Source organism: Engystomops pustulosus, chromosome 2, assembly GCF_040894005.1.
Source record: "Engystomops pustulosus chromosome 2, aEngPut4.maternal, whole genome shotgun sequence".
NCBI classification, from domain to species: Eukaryota; Metazoa; Chordata; class Amphibia; order Anura; family Leptodactylidae; genus Engystomops; species Engystomops pustulosus.
In genome coordinates this window covers 171,599,101-171,617,174 of record NC_092412.1, presented here as the reverse complement: position 1 = coordinate 171,617,174, position 18,074 = coordinate 171,599,101, and the positions used below count along the sequence as shown (strand labels likewise).

General features: G+C 43.0%; 1 protein-coding gene across 1 annotated transcript in view; it reads right to left on the bottom strand.

Annotated features, from left to right (window-relative positions):
• The window catches only part of SARS1 (seryl-tRNA synthetase 1), a 104,661-nt gene extending 87,433 nt beyond the window's left edge, over window positions 1-17,228 (bottom strand). Inside the window, exons 1-3 of the mRNA XM_072137285.1 lie at window positions 16,854-17,228; window positions 14,946-15,016; window positions 3,854-3,934 (exon numbers count right to left, since the gene is read on the bottom strand). Of these exons, the coding sequence (XP_071993386.1) occupies window positions 3,854-3,934; window positions 14,946-15,016; window positions 16,854-16,989 (288 nt within the window). The 5' untranslated portion in view covers window positions 16,990-17,228. The remainder of the gene's footprint in view (window positions 1-3,853; window positions 3,935-14,945; window positions 15,017-16,853) is intronic.
• Window positions 17,229-18,074: the final 846 nt, after the last annotated feature.

Here is an 18,074-nt window from a genome sequence, read left to right as displayed (position 1 = left end):
GTAAAAATACTCCTCAAAAATGGTGAGAGGAGTATTTTTACCCTTCTGGAAAAATGTTAGTGCGACCTCTGCGTGTACCCTTAACCCCTTAACGCTCTGCGCCGTAGCTCTACGGCGCAGAGGTATAAGGGATGTATGAAGAGGGCTCACGGGCTGAGTCCTCTTCATACAGAGGTGGGGGTTTTTGCATATTGCACAAAACCCCCACCGCTAATAACCGCGGTCGGTGCTTGCACCGATCGCGGCTATTAACCCCTTCAACGCCGCCGGCAAAGTCGCCGGCGGCGTTTAAAAGACGGCGGCGCGTGGGCGCCGCCATCTTTTTTCCGATCGCCACGCCCCCGAACGTCATCGGGGGGGCGGCGATCGGTTGCCATGGTAGCCTCGTGTCTTCTTTTGACACGAGGCTATCTGGCAGCTGCAGATTCGTTACAATGAGCCAGTGGCTCATTGTAATGAATGTGCTGCAAAAATGCCATATATTGCAATACAGAAGTATTGCAGTATATGGTAGCAGCGATCTGACCATCTAGGGTTAATGTACCCTAGATGGTCTAAAAGATAGTGAAAAAAAAAATAAAAAAAAAAGTTTAAAAAATAAAAAAAATTTATAAAATATTAAAAGTTCAAATCACCCCCCTTTCCCTAGAACGGATATAAAACATAATAAACAGTAAAAATCACAAACATATTAGGTATCACCGCGTCCCAAAATGCCCGATCTATCAAAATATAAAAACGGTTACAGGCGGCGGTGACCTCCGAGGCGGGAAATGGCGCCCAAATGTCCGAAATGCGACTTTTACACCTTTTTACATAACATAAAAAATGAAATAAAAAATTATCAAAATGTCGCACAGACCTCAAAATGGTAGCAATTAAAACGTCGCCTCATTTCGCAAAAAATGACCCCTCACACATCTCTGTGCGCCAAAGTATGAAAAAGTTATTAGCGTCAGAAGATGGCAAAAAAATTTTTTTCTTTTTTGTACACATTCGTTTAATTTTTGAAAATGTATTAAAACACAATAAAACCTATATAAATTTGGTATCACCGCGATCGCACCGAACCAAAGAATAAAGTAGGCGTGTTATTTGGAGCGAAGAGTGAAAGTCGTAAAAACTGAGCCCACAAGAACGTGACGCACGTGCGGTTTTTTTTCAATTTTTCCACATTTGGAATTTTTTTTCAGCTTCGCAGTACACGGCATGTTAAAATAAATAACATTACGGGAAAGTAAAATTTGTTACGCACAAAATAAGCCCTCACACAGGTCTGTACACGGAAAAATGGAAAAGTTATGGATTTTTGAAGTTGGAGAGCGAGAAATGAGCCGGAAAACCCTCCGTCCTTAAGGGGTTAAACATGGCGCAAATTCAACATAAACAGAAAATCTGTAAATACACCTCAAACACTGCATGCACGTAAAAATGCGCCACAAATGGTGCGTACGCATAAACGCAAACATAAATGTGAGACAAGAGGCCCGTATGCGAAAGTGTGCTGCAAATGCCGCGAATCTCAACCTTGACGCAAACAGCGCGTAAGCATAAACATGGCACAACTGTTGCGTAAGTGTTAATGTGCCGCAAATGCTCATAAGCGTAACCCGTGACTGAAACGGAATCGCGACTGGCGAAAAACGCCGCGGAATCGCGACTGGCGAAAAACGCCACGTAAATGCAACCACAAGCAGAACTGCCGAAACAGTATATTAGCAGAATGTGTGTGAACACAACCATTAGATGAACATAGAAAAAAATCACAGCTCAATATTCATAATAACTACTCTGACATTGCCTGCCATTGATTCACAGTATGAGAGAAGATTAGCTCCTCCTCTCTGACCAAACACAGATTACAATGGTCAGAACCTCGGAAAGATATCTCCACAACCGTGGGGGTTAGAAGGAAAATATCAAGTGCGCCTGAATCAGTGTAGCCGCCCCTACAGGATGGTATGATAATCTCTACATGTGTGAGGTGGTGAAAGGTCCTGGCCCTTTTTTGTTTTTTCATTTTCATTTTTCACTCCCCATGATCAAAAATCCATCACTTTTTTTATTTTTCCATGTACAGAGCTGTGTGACAACTTGTTTTCTGCGTAACAAATTACACTTCATAGAGATGGTATTTATTATTCCATGCCGTGTACTGGGAAGCGGGAAAAAAATTCCAAATGCAGTGAAATTGGTAAAAAAACGCATTTGTGCCGTTTTCTTGTGGGCTTGGATCTTACGGATTTCACTGTGCGCCCCAAATGACATATCTACTTTACTCTTTGGGTCGGTGCGATTACGGGGATACCAAATTTATATAGGTTTTATAATGTTTTCATACATTTAAAAAAATTACAAAATTTTTTTGGGGGATTTTGCCATCTTCTGGCGCTAATAACTTTTTTATACTTTGGTGTACAGAGCTGTAGGTGGTGTCGATTTTTGCGGATTTTGATGACGTTTACAATGTTATCAATTTTAGGACTGTTCGACCTTGTGATCACTTTTTATAGAATTTTTTTTTTTTCAATGACAAAAAAAAGTGCCATTTTCGACTTTGGGCAAGATTTTCCGTTATGGGATTAAACACAGTGAAAAAATGTTATCATATTTTGATAGATCGGGCATTTTCGGACGCGGCGATGCCTAATGTGTTTATGATTTTTACTGTTTATTTATATTTATATATCAGTTCTAGGGAAAGGGGGGTGATTTGAGTTTTTAGGTTTTTTTTATTATATTTTTTTTTTTTTTTACTTTTTTTTATTTTTACTATTTTTCAGACTCCCTAGCGTACTTTAACCCTAGGTTGTCTGTACGATCCTATCATATACAGTATGGCAGTATATGGGGATTTTACTCCTCATACATTACAATGTGCTGATAGCACATTGTAATGCATGGGTTAACCTGGAGTAGCCTCGGGTCTTCCTGAGACCCGAGGCTACCATGGCGACGGCTCGCCACTCCCCGATGACGTCACGGGGAGCGGCCATCCTCGAAAAGATGGCGGCGCCCATGCGGCGGCATCCTTTTGAAGCCGTCAGCAGCTTTGCCGGCGGCGATCAGCAGGAAAACACCCGGTAAGCCTTTGTTGCAATATGCAGGAAAACACCCGGTAAGCCTTTGTTGCAATATGCAGCAAAGACTTACCGGCTATGGAGAGGGCTCAGCGCGTGAGCCCTCTCCATGCACCCGCGGCCGACCCGTGAGCGCTTTAAAATGTTTTTTCTTTTACAGGTGGGCTTGTAAAAGCTCTTCTTCATACAGATGAATTACACTGTGCTATGTAACACCCTGAGCATCCTGGATGCTGGGTGGGATGTCCAATTTTGCGCAGAAGACAAGTGCCAGCTGTAACATACATGCTTGTGAGCAAAGTTATTGGTGTCTCAATGTCCAGGTCAATGTTTTTAGTTCTGAGCTTCTTTAAATGATGATATTTTAGGCCCTGTTTCCATAACATATGAGATTTTAGCTTGGCAGAATAATTTTAGCTTTTTTTTAACAGAATTGGCCAACAAATAACTTGTGACAAAATATGCCCATCACAGTTTTCTTTAAAGCCTTCAGTTGACTATTGTGTTTCTAGATGAAACAGAATCTGAGATACCTACTGTTAAAATTATAGTCAGGAATGGAGATCTGAATTTAAAAATCACATATCCTACTGCAACTTTAACAGTGGATACCTCCAGTTCTTTTCAATACTAGGACACCAGAATTGTGTTTCTAGGTGCCAAGGTTTAGGATACATGGTCGCTTAAGGTGCAACACTGTTGTGACGTATATATACGGGGCACATGCAAAGGGGTTAAATAAAAGCATCACCTAAAAACTAAGTGAAACTTACACTTAGCAAATCAGCTGTAATTTCCACTACATTACACATATCACCTGGAAGATCATCAGTGTCACCCAGAGGCTCCTTTTTCTGCAATGACAATAAAGAGAAGAAAAAACAAATTAATTTCATATTTTTAAAAGACCTCAAAGTGTAAGAAAATGCTATCCCCAAGTTTAAGCCGTATCCACGGGGTTCTACAAATTGTTGGTGTCCCCTATCCTGTCTTGGGAGGGTGTTTGGTTGTTTAGGTGTATAGCTATCATATTGAGGATTTCTATGTTGGTGATATCCATCATATCTGTTGTCCCGGTAACCCTCCTTCCAAAAACCTCTCATGTTTCCTATCATCCTGGTAGTGTCTGTCCCTATTGTATTCCCTATTATATCCATAACCCCTATTGTATTCCCTATTATATCCATTATCCCTACTCACATCTTGATAATGTCCCTCTCTTTTTTCGTAGCCCCTAAATGTCGTTGGGCCCCTATCGTTAATAGTTCTATGTCTTCCCCGATCATATCGGGGAATCTGGTCCTGTTGTTCTTTTCTCTTAAAAAAATTGGTTGCTGCTGTTTGTCTTTTATTAAAATTTCTCCTGTCTGTATAGTGAACATTTTCCCTCTCTACTATGGGATCTTTCTCATCCATATCACCATTTGTGTTTTTTTTTCTCCATCTGTATTGTTTCTTTTATTCCATCTATATACATTGTTTTCTGTATAGTCCTTCTTAATTTTATTGAATTTTTTCAGCCCTGTATACTTCCATACCACAGGAATTGGGAACCAATGCAATTAAAGAAAGGCTAGACAATCGTCAGGAGATGGACTGTTTAAAAAAGAACTTTGTGGTGAAGGGAATACAGTTTTGTCTAGAACATAACTATTTCTGGTATGATGATCATTTCTATGTACAGGTTGGCGGAACGGCCATGGGGGCCAAATTTGCCCCGTCGTTCGCCAACCTGTACATGGAAAAATGGGAGGAGGATTTCATCTTTGGTGAAAGAAATACCTTCTCAAACAATATTGTTTTATTTAAACGATATATTGATGACTGCATAATAGTATGGAAGGGTACTGATAATGAATTGAATGAATTCATGAATTATATAAACAACAATGAATATAATTTGAATTTCACCCATGAAAGAGATGAAAACACTATTCACTTTTTAGACTTTGAACTATTTCGAGAAGGATGTAGAATAAAAAGCAGGAACTACTTTAAACCAGTAGATGTGAATAGTTTTATTCAATTTGACAGTTGTCACCACAGACCGTGGATCGATAATATTCCTAGGGGCCAAATTAGGAGGATTGAGAAAAATTGTAGAAATATGCAGGATAGAGAAAAACAAGTAGCGATTATCAAGGAGAGATTTAGAGAAAGGGGATACCCCGAAGATTTGTTTTTGAATAAAGAAAAAAAGAGAATAGAGGAGGATAACAATAAAATTAATCCTATGTTCGTCACTACATACTCTAAGGAAGCGTTAAAGGTCAGATCCATCTTACAAAAGCACTGGGATGTACTTAAGGGGGACCCGGTAATAGGGGATAAATTAATAGACAAACCAAGAGTGGTGTTCCGTAGAGCACCGTGCCTGAGGGATATACTCACCAATAGCTATATTAAGGATGACAATCCTAGATGTGGTCGTGATAGAGTTAATAAGTTTGCACATTGTAAAATATGTAAGGCATGCAAAGAAACTAAACAAGTAAAAATTAAAAATAGAATCTGCACGGAGGTAAATGGGCACAAAATTAAATTGAATATGGATATGAATTGTGACACAATGAATGTAATTTATATCTTAATGTGTCCCTGCAATTTGGGGTATGTAGGGAGAATAGGCCGAAAGATTAAAACAAGAATTGCCGAACATTGCCGAAATATCAAAAAAGGGGTCATGAGTCATAGCGTTTCTGCACACTTTAAAAGGGTACACAATTCAGACCCTAGTGGTCTGCGATTTATGGCAGTAGAAAAGGTAAAAACACATTGGCGGGGAGAACAAATAAACGTAAAATTAAGTCAAAGGGAGGGACACTGGATATATAATTTAGGGACTTTAACACCGGGTGGTTTAAATATAGATTTTGAGTTGAAATGTTTTTTGAAGGAGATCTAGAAAAATAGTGGGTACCAACCATTATGGATTACTAACCATCAGATGAACACTACATAAATAGGATAAGTTAATATGGACGTGGAGGATACTCATATTCCTTTATGGAACATATAGATATGTAACAACACTACTTCATTGTACATATGGATATGGAAGAATATCCCTCTAGTTCGATATAAATATAATAGGTATGGTTTTTGTTAACATTGGATCAATTGTGGTTATTGACATATTTATGATTTCTATATAAAGTGAGTTATGCAAAAATATATATATTTTTTTTTCTTCAATATAAGGGATGGAAACATATACCCTTTATTGAAGATAAATTTTCCTCTTAAGATGTTAATCTTTCAAATTGATTGGCCAATAATGAACTAAATTCTTGTTTTTGTTGTAGTGTGAACAGGGACTAAGTTACTCCGGCTCACGCACTGCTTGTTATGTGTGAGAAGGTAGGGGTTAAACATTAAACATGGGGGGGGTGTCTACAATATGGGGAAGAGGGTGTGAAGTCTTGGGATATACTGGATAGGATAAAGCTGTGTAACAACAGATATTTTTTTTTTTTCTCCTGGTAGAACATTCTTGTTAGTTTTTTTTATATACTAATATTGTATGTATACTAAATAGTTGCTAAATGGTCCGATGAATCTATTTTATAATAGAATGGAAGGCAGTAATTGTGCTATGTGTAAGGTATAAAAAGACTGAGAGGTTACTAGCCAGCAACGCCCCGGAAGAAGCCGTGGTAGCGAAACCCTGGGTCGGGCGAACTAGCGAGTCTGGCGCCCACATGGTGGATTTTATTCTATTTTGTGAGTATGTTTTAATAAAATAAATTCCATATATTTGAACATACTACCCTATCTACTGCTTAATCTCTTCTATAGTAGCTGTACACCATTTGGCTACAGGATGCAAGAAAACGCAGCTTAAAACTGTCTGAATAGCGATCTATTCCCATGCAAATACCGTTTGCGTGGAAGTGTACTGAAAAATTTGGAACATAGTTGGGAAAGGAGTGAAATCGTCGATTTATCAAAGGATATATAAAAGGACCCACAAGGAGCTCCGGTCAGACTGTTTTATGCCTCCTTAACTACTTCAAGGAGAATGCCCCCTCTGTCCCCTCTCATATCATCCTCTGGGAAGCCCATAAATCCGTGCTCCGGGGCAACCATTTCAGTGGCTTCCCGAAAAAAGAAAGTGGTTATGGTGGCTGTCACGAAAAGCCCTTGTGATCAGTGAAGACAAGCATTGAGCGATATTTGAGTTTTATTACAGTATATCAACAAGTTACACATCATCCATATCCTATGGTAGAGCGCAGCAGCATGCTCTCCAGACAAAGGTTCATCACAAACTCCTGTTAAACAAGTTTTCAAACAACAGCCCCACACCCAAAATCCACCCCCACTTCCTCTGCTGATTATCACCTAGTAGGGGGGTGAGAATTAATTACACTCAGAGGTCGCACTAACTTTTTTTTGGCAGAGTAAAAATACTCCTCTTAGCATTTCTGAGGAGTATTTTTAGTCAAGGAAGAGTATGGAATTTGTAGTAATATTGGGACTGCACTGGACTCCTATTGTAACAGCGGCGTTGCTGTTTGGCTGGCAGACAGGGAGTCCTAGCATCATATTTCTCTATGATGCAAAGACTACTGTCCAGTGCACTTTGCTCATTCCATCCACCTTGCTGCCACTGGAAGTCGTTGTAGATTAGACAATTACTATGCGGCTATGCTGCGGTCAAGCCGCCCCATGTGTCTCCTGACCTAGAGCTGCTTTTACATGGGGTGGTTAGCTTCCATTTGGTAATATATTGCAAACACATCGTGCCTAAAGGATGACAAAACGCTTGTGAATTCTCATAATATGCATGAGCTTAGTAAAAAAAAAAAACTTTAAAGGGGTTGTCCGAGTTTATTAAAAAATCTTCTGGTAGCCTGCGGGGTGCTGTAAAAAAAATAAAAACTTCCTGGAGATGAGTTGTCCTGCGCCGCTGTCCTTCAGTGCTGTGCCGTTTGTTTACAGAGGCAGGCATGCTGTGATCGGGCAACTTTCACCTGCCTAGCATGCCCACCTGTCCCAGTAGCTGATGCACATTGAAGTTAATGCTGTATCAGCTGCCTGGACAGGGGATGGGTGGACATTCCAGGCGGGCAGAAGATGCCGGATTGGAGCGTGCCTGCCTCTGTAAACAAACTGGCATGGCACTGACAGACAGCAGTGGATGAACGGTAGTGCAGGAAAAAGTATGTTTTTAAATAAACTCGGACAACCCCTTTAAGTCAATGATAATCCTTACCATATAAAACTGTGGTCACTCTTGTAACAATGCACATGTGTTTTGTTTGAAGCATTTGCGATTAATTTTCAAATACAACGCACCATGTAAATACAACTTAAGGCTACTTTCACATGAATTTATGCTACGCCCATGTCAGAACCAGCATATGTTCTACTGGAGAAGCGTAGTGAAGTGTGGTGCTCACCCCTCCCCTCTCCATAAGGATGCCAGGCTGTAATTATCTTTTTCCCATGCACAGTATGGTCAAGTGGCACATATGTGCCATTGGAGTCTGTGGGGACAGATATCCACCCACAAATTTTGCAACTGGATATACACTCACCGGCCACTTTATCAGGTACACCTGTCCAACTGCTCGTTAACACTTAATTTCTAATCAGCCAATCACATGGCGGCAACACAGTGCATTTAGGCATGCAGACATGGTCAAGACAATCTCCTGCAGTTCAAACCAGGGCATCAGTATGGGGAAGAAAGGTGATTTGAGTGCCTTTGAACGTGGCATGGTTGTTGGTGCCAGAAGGGCTGGTCTGAGTATTTCAGAAACTGCTGATCTACTGGGATTTTCACGCACAACCATCTCTAGGGTTTACAGAGAATGGTCCAAAAAAGAAAAAACATCCAGTGAGCGGCAGTTCTGTGGGCGGAAATGCCTTGTTGATGCCAGAGGTCACAGGAGAATGGGCAGACTGGTTCGAGCTGATAGAAAGGCAACAGTGACTCAAATCGCCTCCCGTTACAACCAAGGTAGGCAGAAGAGCATCTCTGAATGCATAGTACGTCACACTTTGAGGCAGATGGGCTACAGCAGCAGAAGACCACACTGGGTGCCACTCCTTTCAGCTAAGAACAGGAAACTGAGGCTACAATTTGCACAAGCTCATCGAAATAGGACAGTGGAAGATTGGAAAAACGTTGCCTGGTCTGATGAGTCTCAATTTCTGCTGCGACATTTGGATGGTAGGGTCAGAATTTGGCATCAACAACATGAAAGCATGAATTCATCCTGCCTTGTATCAACGGTTCAGGCTAGTGGTGGTGGTGTCATGGTGTGGGGAATATTTTCTTGGCACTCTTTGGGCCCCTTGGTACCAATTGAGCATCGATGCAACGCCACAGCCTACCTGAGTATTGTTGCTGACCATGTCCATCCCTTTATGACCACAATGTACCCAACATCTGATGGCTACTTTCAGCAGGATAATGCGCCATGTCATAAAACTGGAATCATCCCAGACTGGTTTCTTGAACATGACAATGAGTTCACTGTACTCAAATGGACTCCACAGTCACCAGATCTCAATCCAATAGAGCATCTTTGGGATGTGGTGGAACGGGAGATTCGCATCATGGATGTGCAGCCGACAAATCTGCGGCAACTGTGTGATGCCATCATGTCAATATGGACCAAAATCTCTGAGGAATGCTTCCAGCACCTTGTTGAATCTATGCCACAAAGAATTGAGGCAGTTCTGAAGGCAAAAGGGGATCCAACCCGTTACTAGCATGGTGTACCTAATAAAGTGGCCGGTGAGTGTATGTCCCCACAATGCTCGTGTTCAAGGGGCCTAAAATTTAAAAATGGCACTTCTCAAGATTCAAGGTCTATGAGCAGCTGAAAAGCTACACATGGGAATAAAAGTACTTAATTTTTTCCCCTTGAATCTTGGAGTGCTGCCATTTTTTAACTTTTACCTTGTCAAGGTTCTGGAATTTGCACCAAAGTCCTCCTGCTACAAGTGTTGCTCTTTTCTGTACTTTATATACATGATATAACACTTCCATATATAACCTGGGCAGCAGGCTGTTACAGATCTTGCACTGATGTGACTACTGTACTCGCTTCATTTCAGCCCTTGGTCACCAGCCTCCAGATCCCTGGTGACTTGTAGCCACATTTTCCTCTGGGTCAGCTCCAGTCTTTGATATGTGCAACAACTATGGTGCAGTGACATCGGCACGTAGGGTGGGCGTGGTTTCTGGTAGCCCCGCCCACTTTGACCCAGCCAAAGAGAAACAGCATCAGGTTAGGGAGGGGGTGTGTCCAGGTGCTGCACGGCTCAGGCTCTCACACATACAACAGCTCATCCATCTCCTCTCAGGCGGCTGTGTAAGTCAGGGGCTGCAGCAGCCATTCTGCTATGCCCTGCCGTCCTCACTCGTCCCAAATAAGGGGAAATGTCAGTGCGTGTTTAGACGCATTGGGCAGTTTTCAAGGAGTAATACTGCATTTAGGAGCGTCTATGACGCTTCTAGAGGGGTTAATGCGACCTCTGATTACACTAGTATAGCAAACCCCCACTGGATCTGTGGAATGACCAAGACTTCTGGAGGAGTGTACAACATTCCAGGACTACAAACTTGCAGAGGTCAATGTTACACACAACATTATATACAAATACACATGAAACCCACTACAAACACCATATAGTGATACATATCAAGAATACGCCTCAACCTACCGTGACAGCAGCCCATCAGCAATGTGAGAGAGCTTTCTTCTCTGGAATCATGGCTCCTGATAACCCCCTCCCGGACCTTACCAAGATAGGTGGTAGATGTAAGGGCGAGACTATGAGAACTTTTGCTAATGCTGAAAAACTCCTCCGTTATTCCCGCCAAAGGTTCGAAGAATACAGTAACAAGGCCCACACGTTGCTTGCTAACCAACAGAGAGCAGGTGGCCAACAGTAACCCATACGGCATCAAGAACACCTCAAGGACAATTAATTACGACCCGGCAGTCGTTGCCCGAGTGTTAGAGGGCTATTACCGTGGTCTACACTCACCGGCCACTTTATTAGGTACACCATGCTAGTAATGGGTTGGACCCCCTTTTGCCTTCAGAACTGCCTCAATTCTTCATGGCATAGATTCAACAAGGTGCTGGAAGCTCCTCAGAGATTTTTATCCATATTGACATGATGGCATCACACAGTTGCCGCAGATTTGTCGGCTGCACATCCATGATGCGAATCTCCCGTTCCACCACATCCCAAAGATGCTTTATTGGATTGAGATCTGGTGACTGTGGAGGCCATTTGAGTACAGTGAACTCATTGTCATGTTCAAGAAACCAGTCTGAGATGATTCCAGCTTTATGACATGGCGCATTATCCTGCTGAAAGTAGCCATCAGATGTTGGGTACATTGTGGTCATAAAGGGATGGACATGGTCAGCAACAATACTCAGGTAGGCTGTGGCATTGCAACGATGCTCAATTGGTACCAAGGGGCCCAAAGAGTGCCAAGAAAATATTCCCCACACCATGACACCACCACCACCAGCCTGAACCGTTGATACAAGGCAGGATGGATCCATGCTGTTATGTTGTTGACACCAAATTCTGACCCTACCATCCGAATGTCGCAGCAGAAATCGAGACTCATCAGACCAGGCAACGTTTTTCCAATCTTCTACTGTCCAATTTCGATGAGCTTGTGCAAATTGTAGCCTCAGTTTCCTGTTCTTAGCTGAAAGGAGTGGCACCCGGTGTGGTCTTCTGCTGCTGTAGCCCATCTGCCTCAAAGTTCGACGTACTGTGCGTTCAGAGATGCTCTTCTGCCTACCTTGGTTGTAACGGGTGGCGATTTGAGTCACTGTTGCCTTTCTATCAGCTCGAACCAGTCAGTCCATTCTCTTCTGACCTCTGGCATCAACAAGGCATTTCCGCCCACAGAACTGCCGCTCACTGGATGTTTTTTCTTTTTCGGACCATTCTCTGTAAACCCTAAAGATGGTTGTGCGTGAAAATCCCAGTAGATCAGCAGTTTCTGAAATACTCAGACCAGCCCTTCTGGCACCAACAACCATGCCACGTTCAAAGGCACTCAAATCACCTTTCTTCCCCATACTGATGCTCGGTTTGAACTGCAGGAGATTGTCTTGACCATGTCTACATGCCTAAATGCACTGAGTTGCCGCCATGTGATTGGCTGTTTAGAAATGAAGTGTTAACGAGCAGTTGGACAGGTGTACCTAATAAAGTGGCCGGTGAGTGTATAATCTCTCCCACCCACACTGGGTCCCGTTCCCCCAGGGTGGTCTGATGCCCTCACCCACTACTTAAATGAGTGTAATCTTCCAACATCCCTCACAGAGGAGGCGTTGGCCCACCTAAACCAGGGAATTAGAATAGAGGAACTGTTAGAAGTGATCAAGGATTTACCTGCTGGTAAGGCCCCAAAGTCCTGACGGCTTCACCTACTCCTACTATAAAACATATAGCGAGATATTACTTCCACATATGATTCGGCTATTTAACGCCTTTCTTGAGGGAACCCCTATCCCATCCACAATGTTATGCTCTTATATCACGGTGATCCCTTAACCTGGGAAGGACACTCTAGTGTGTTCCAGCTTTTGACCAATAGCCCTGCTAATTTCTGACTTGTAAATTTTCACTAAACTATTGGCTGAAAGATTGAACCAATGGCTCCCACAATTGATTCATTAAGACCAAGTGGGCATTGTTAGATTCCGTCAGGCCGGAGACAACATGTGGAGAGCTGCGGACCTCTTAGAGGTTGCACAGAATCACGGGACACAGGCACTCTTTCTCAGCCTAGACGCTAAAAAAGCATTTGACCATTTGGACTGGTCCTTCATGTTTGCCACCCTCCAATGCTTCAAACGAAGGGGACCCTGTATTTAACCCCCTTAGGTTCCATATGTCCCCTATGATTTGTAAAGCGCTACAGAATATTATGGTGCTATTTAAATAAAGATTATTATTAATATAGATGTCCATTTATAGAAGATAATTGTTACAGCCCCTGTTTTTGTAGCGGGCCGGCCCCAGACTCCTCCAGCCACAGAGTGGGCCAGAGCCGACACCGGTCCCAGACCCCTCCACCCACTGAGCGGCCAGGACTGATGCTGAGCCCCAGATCCCACCGAGCGGGTCAGGGCTGACGCTGAGCCCCAGACCCCTCCACCCACAAAGTGGCCAGGGCTGACGCCGCCCGCAGACACTCCACCCTAAGAGCAGGCTGCCCCAGATCCCCCCCCCCCCCTCCCATAGAGCAGGCCGATGCCTGACGATGGTAAAAAAAAAAAATCTATGGGTTTTTTCTTTGAAAAATAGAAATAAAGAGTTGATAAAAAAAGAAAATTATAGCCAGGAAAAGGACAAACAGAAGCTGGCTGATTATGGACACCGGGTGGTTTGGGTTAGCTGGAGACCTGTGTTCAAGTCCCAGGTAAACATCTGCAAAGAGTTTGTATGTTCTCTCCGTGACTGAGGGTTTCCTCCGGGTCCGTCAGTTTCCTCCCACACTCCAAAAAATACTGGTAGGTCGATCAGTCTGTGAGCCCTTATTGGGGATAGTGAATGATTTGCCAAGCTCTTTGCGGCACAGCGTAATCTGTGTGTGCTATATTAATAAAGTAAATTATTATTATTAACAACATTAATCCCCGGTCAGTAGACCCTGGGACTGGCAAACTGCAGGATATAATAGTACTGTGCTTTGAGGGAACTTTAATTTGAGGGAAGGAGTTACCCCCAAAATGACCCCAAGCAAATCTTTGGTTTCTTGTAGTCCCTGGGATTCTGCATTTTCTAAGAGACTGGTGTATCTTAGTGTGTGCTCTTGTCACGGTAGCGGGAGCCATTTTTGGCTATAAAGGGTTAATTAGAAAGTCACCTTGCAACTGCTGTAAGGGCGATTTACAGATCCAAGAGATGCAATACCATGGGTTAGGCAGAATTGGCTGAAGCATTGCATGCAATTGTATTACACAAATTTTTTGCTGAAAAGACGCACTCTGATATATAGATATAGATCTATATCTAGATCTATATAAACAGTCTGCTGAAATCATAGTGTGCATGGCCAACACACATGGACATGTGAACAAGTGATATCATAATGCGTGCACAGGAAGAAGCCCTGCGGCGGGCGTCAAAGAGGAGTTTATTTTTATATGCTGGGCATACTGATGGGCAGAGGGGCTGTTATAAATGCATTTCCCACCCCAGGCTTATACTTTAGTCAATAGGTTTTCACATTTTTTTGTGTGGTAAAATTAGGTGCCTTGGCTTATATTTGGGTCGGCTTATAAGTACTCTAAGGCATTGGCTGGAAAGGTCATCAATGGCAACTACATTGGTAAAGGGATGGCCACTGATGATTAATCCAGGTTCTGAGGCAGCCTTAATACAGCTCATTAGCCTGCTATTAGACCAGGGCTTTATAAACTCTAGCTGCACCATGGGAGTCTCTCTGACCAGAGCTAGAGGTGATGCTGTGAGTGAAGCAAACCTGAAGGTAAAGAATGCCATTCCATGTGTTTTTAGTAGCTAAAGAGGAAAAAGCTAGCGCCAAGACGGGTAGGTCTTTCTGTTTGTTACGAGCCTGTACATATTGGGCCTGTAACTATACCCAATAATAAAGACTGGAAGTCTAATCAGTTTTGGAGATACAAGTCTGACTCTGTGTCTCTGTAAACCGTCTTGGCTCTCACCAGTGAACTGAACTCCTACAGTATAGACAGTAATTAGTGTTTATAGTTTTATTTGATTTACTCAGAGCAGTATACATTCATGGATTAGCTTACAGTAAGCAAAAGTGATAAAGCATAAAGTCATTCATAAGATCAAAACATTAACTTTTATGAAACAATAAAAATGACAACTTACCTTCATTTTTTCTCCAATGCTTTTGCTGCATACATTTTTAGACTTGTTTAAAGCATCAGCCTGAAATCTGCCTAGAATGTAAAAACAATATGCTGAAAGACATTTTACAAATACACCCACACTTATCTTCTGCAATATATATTATAAACATAAATTTTTTTTCAGCAACGGCTTTCCAGATGACGTCACGGGGGGCAGTGATCGGCCATCCAAGGTGGCGGTGCCCATGGGATGGCAAGTGACTTTTACATGCCTGCCATACCACACTTCATTGAGTATCTTAATAATAATGCCTTTAACCTGCTGTTTACTTTCCATTATGATCGTGAGGCTTTTGTGTTCTTCGAGTGGTGGCTAATAAAAATATCATTACATGTACATACTGGAAACCTACTGCAGGTAATACGATTTTACAATCAGATTCTCATTATCCATCACATACCATGTGTCGATTCCAGTAGGTGAACACTGCGGCGTTTGTTCAAGCACTAGGAGCTGCTTACTAAAGTAAGCAGCTCCTATTGCCGAAATGTTGGGTGACAAGTCCTCTTTAAGTAACTGTATCAAAGGCCTATGTATGGTACAACAGCAACAGGGAGCAACTACCGTGTATACTCGAGTATAAGCCAAGGCTGCACATGTATTTATGAAGTTCCTGTGCTTGCATTGTATTTTGGCTGCACTGTGCATGCCACAACACAATGGGGGACATTTACTATGGTGTTTCCGCCAGTTTTGTGCCGCTTTCACCGCATCTTCTGCTCTCAGACCTATTTATTAGCTGTCGGGGACAGAAAAAAATGACTTTTTCCGTCTGCTCCGACTCTTCTCCGAAAAGGGGAGTGGCTTTGGCGGAGTGGAAACTCAGACACAATTAATATGTGTCGCAGCCCTTTATGGGCGCTGTAAACTGGCGGAAAGTAGACCAAAAGAAAACTGGTCTAGCAGGGACTGTTGGACACATTTCTGGTGCTGGGGACAGAAAATGGTCTCGGGGACAGAAAATGGTCTCGGGGACAGAAATGTCTCTGCACAGCTCTACAATATTAAATGTGTATCTTCTTTCCGAGAGCAGGTCGGTAACAAAGCCAATGCAGACACCGACACTTTAAGTAAATGTCCCCCAATGCCTGGTGCATGAAGGGGCGTTCTGCTGAACATTCACAGTGGCCACCACATTTATGTCGTTAGTCCGACATAAATGTTGCACACTCCATAAAACTGGTGCACTCGGGTTATGCATTTTGGGGGCCCACAAGGTGTTCAAGATTCATAAAGACTATGCTCCAGTTTTTTTCTGGTGCACTTATAGCGACATGTGCTAGCTGTAGAAAATACACCTAGGACACAACAAAAATTCCTACTTAGGTGTGCAAGGCCATTCCAGATTTTCTGTCACATCCTGGAATCAAAGCTTTTGATGATATCTGTGCCCATGGGGCATAGAATAATTGGAAGAACTACAGGGGGCACAACTGGCAGGGGGGGGGGTACAGAAGGGGGCAGTATAAGTTTCTTGGTCTCATAAACATTATGCAGTGTTGGGGGATTACACTGTGGAGGCAATGGTAAAGATGATGTACAAAGAATTACTAACAAATAGGTGAGCGTTCTGTCCATCTTCCAATGATCTGAAAGTTGGTGAACAGGTAGAGCATATAACGCTATATGCAACATTATATATCCCTTATGCGGCGGAAATTTCTGTACATTCTCGCGTATTCTCAGAAGGCGTAGCACACATAACCACGCCCCCTGCAGGCCGCTTGAAGTATGATTGCATCAGACACCGTGCACATGGCAGCAGTATGACCGGCAGCAGTAAGATGACCACGCACCATATGGCCTACCGTGCGACTCTTCTGACAGGAGAAAAGTAGTCCGCAAAAATACGTCAGTGCTACTCACATTTTCTCCACGCAGTGTCTGCTTTCAACAGGGCGTCCACCAGTCCGGGATCCTTAAATCTCTTCCTTTGTGTCTCTCTGATAAGCTCGGGGTTGCCCCCCTTATCTTCACGGAATAAGTCGAGCTCTAGAACCATGGTAATATCAACAGTAGGGGAACACAATGCTAGCTATGCTGACAGCAGATGGTTGCTTAGCGTGAGACACTAGAGAACAACCGGGTCTAGAGAACGAATCACGTGACAGAAGGAGGAGCTTGCCTGGAGCTCTAATCTCTGGGCAATTACTTTGCGGTCATGTGATCAGAAATCGAAATCGGACTTCTGTTGGTAGGAATATGGTAGAGGCTAAGTCCTATAACTCAAAGGGACCTTCTGACGTCACTGAGCCTCGTGACGTTCCGAAATCACGTGACTCGTTGACGTTTGCAGGTCACTCACTTTATCTGATGACGGCTGCAGGATTCTCAGGGCACTCTTACAATTTAGCGTTTTTGTTTTGAAACGCATTACAACAGCTGAGGAGAGATGATCTGTTATTGTAATGTGAAAGCAGTCTCAAAGTAAGAGGCACAGCAGGATTGAGGGGGTTACAGAGGTTCAGGGTGCAGATTCAGGAGCGGGAAGAGAAAGATGGCAGCTGGGACAGTTTGTGTGGCAGAGAGATGTTAAATAAGTGGATAGGGCCTAACTTGCTGATCAGTGGGGGTCTCTGTGCTCGGATCCGTCGGACCCCCTCATCGCTCTGTAAGATTTATGAAGCAGGCGGCTGCGCATGGCCGTTCTGCTCCATTAATCTCTATCTCTAACTAGCACTCTAACTTGCTGATCAGTGCTGCGCTCTGCGATCTCCATCAGCTCCATAGAGATTAATGGAGCAGAACGACCATGCGCAGCCGCCTGCTTCATAAATCTTACGGAGCGATGAGGGGTCCGACGGATCCCAGCACTGAGACACCCACTAATCAGCAAGTTAGGCCCTATTCTGTGGATAGGGCCTAACTTGAGTTTGTGGGAAAACCCCTTTAAGGGTGCGGTCAAACTGTGCGTTTTGGTTGCGGTTTTGCATTGCGTTTTGAAACTCATTACAACAGCTGAGATGAAGGGATTTGCCTATTTACATTACTGTTAACATTTATATTTACAGGTGTTAACATATTTATGTTCACGTCTTGTTAGCACTTTGTTAACGTGTGTTTTGTAAACACAAATGTTAATAGTAA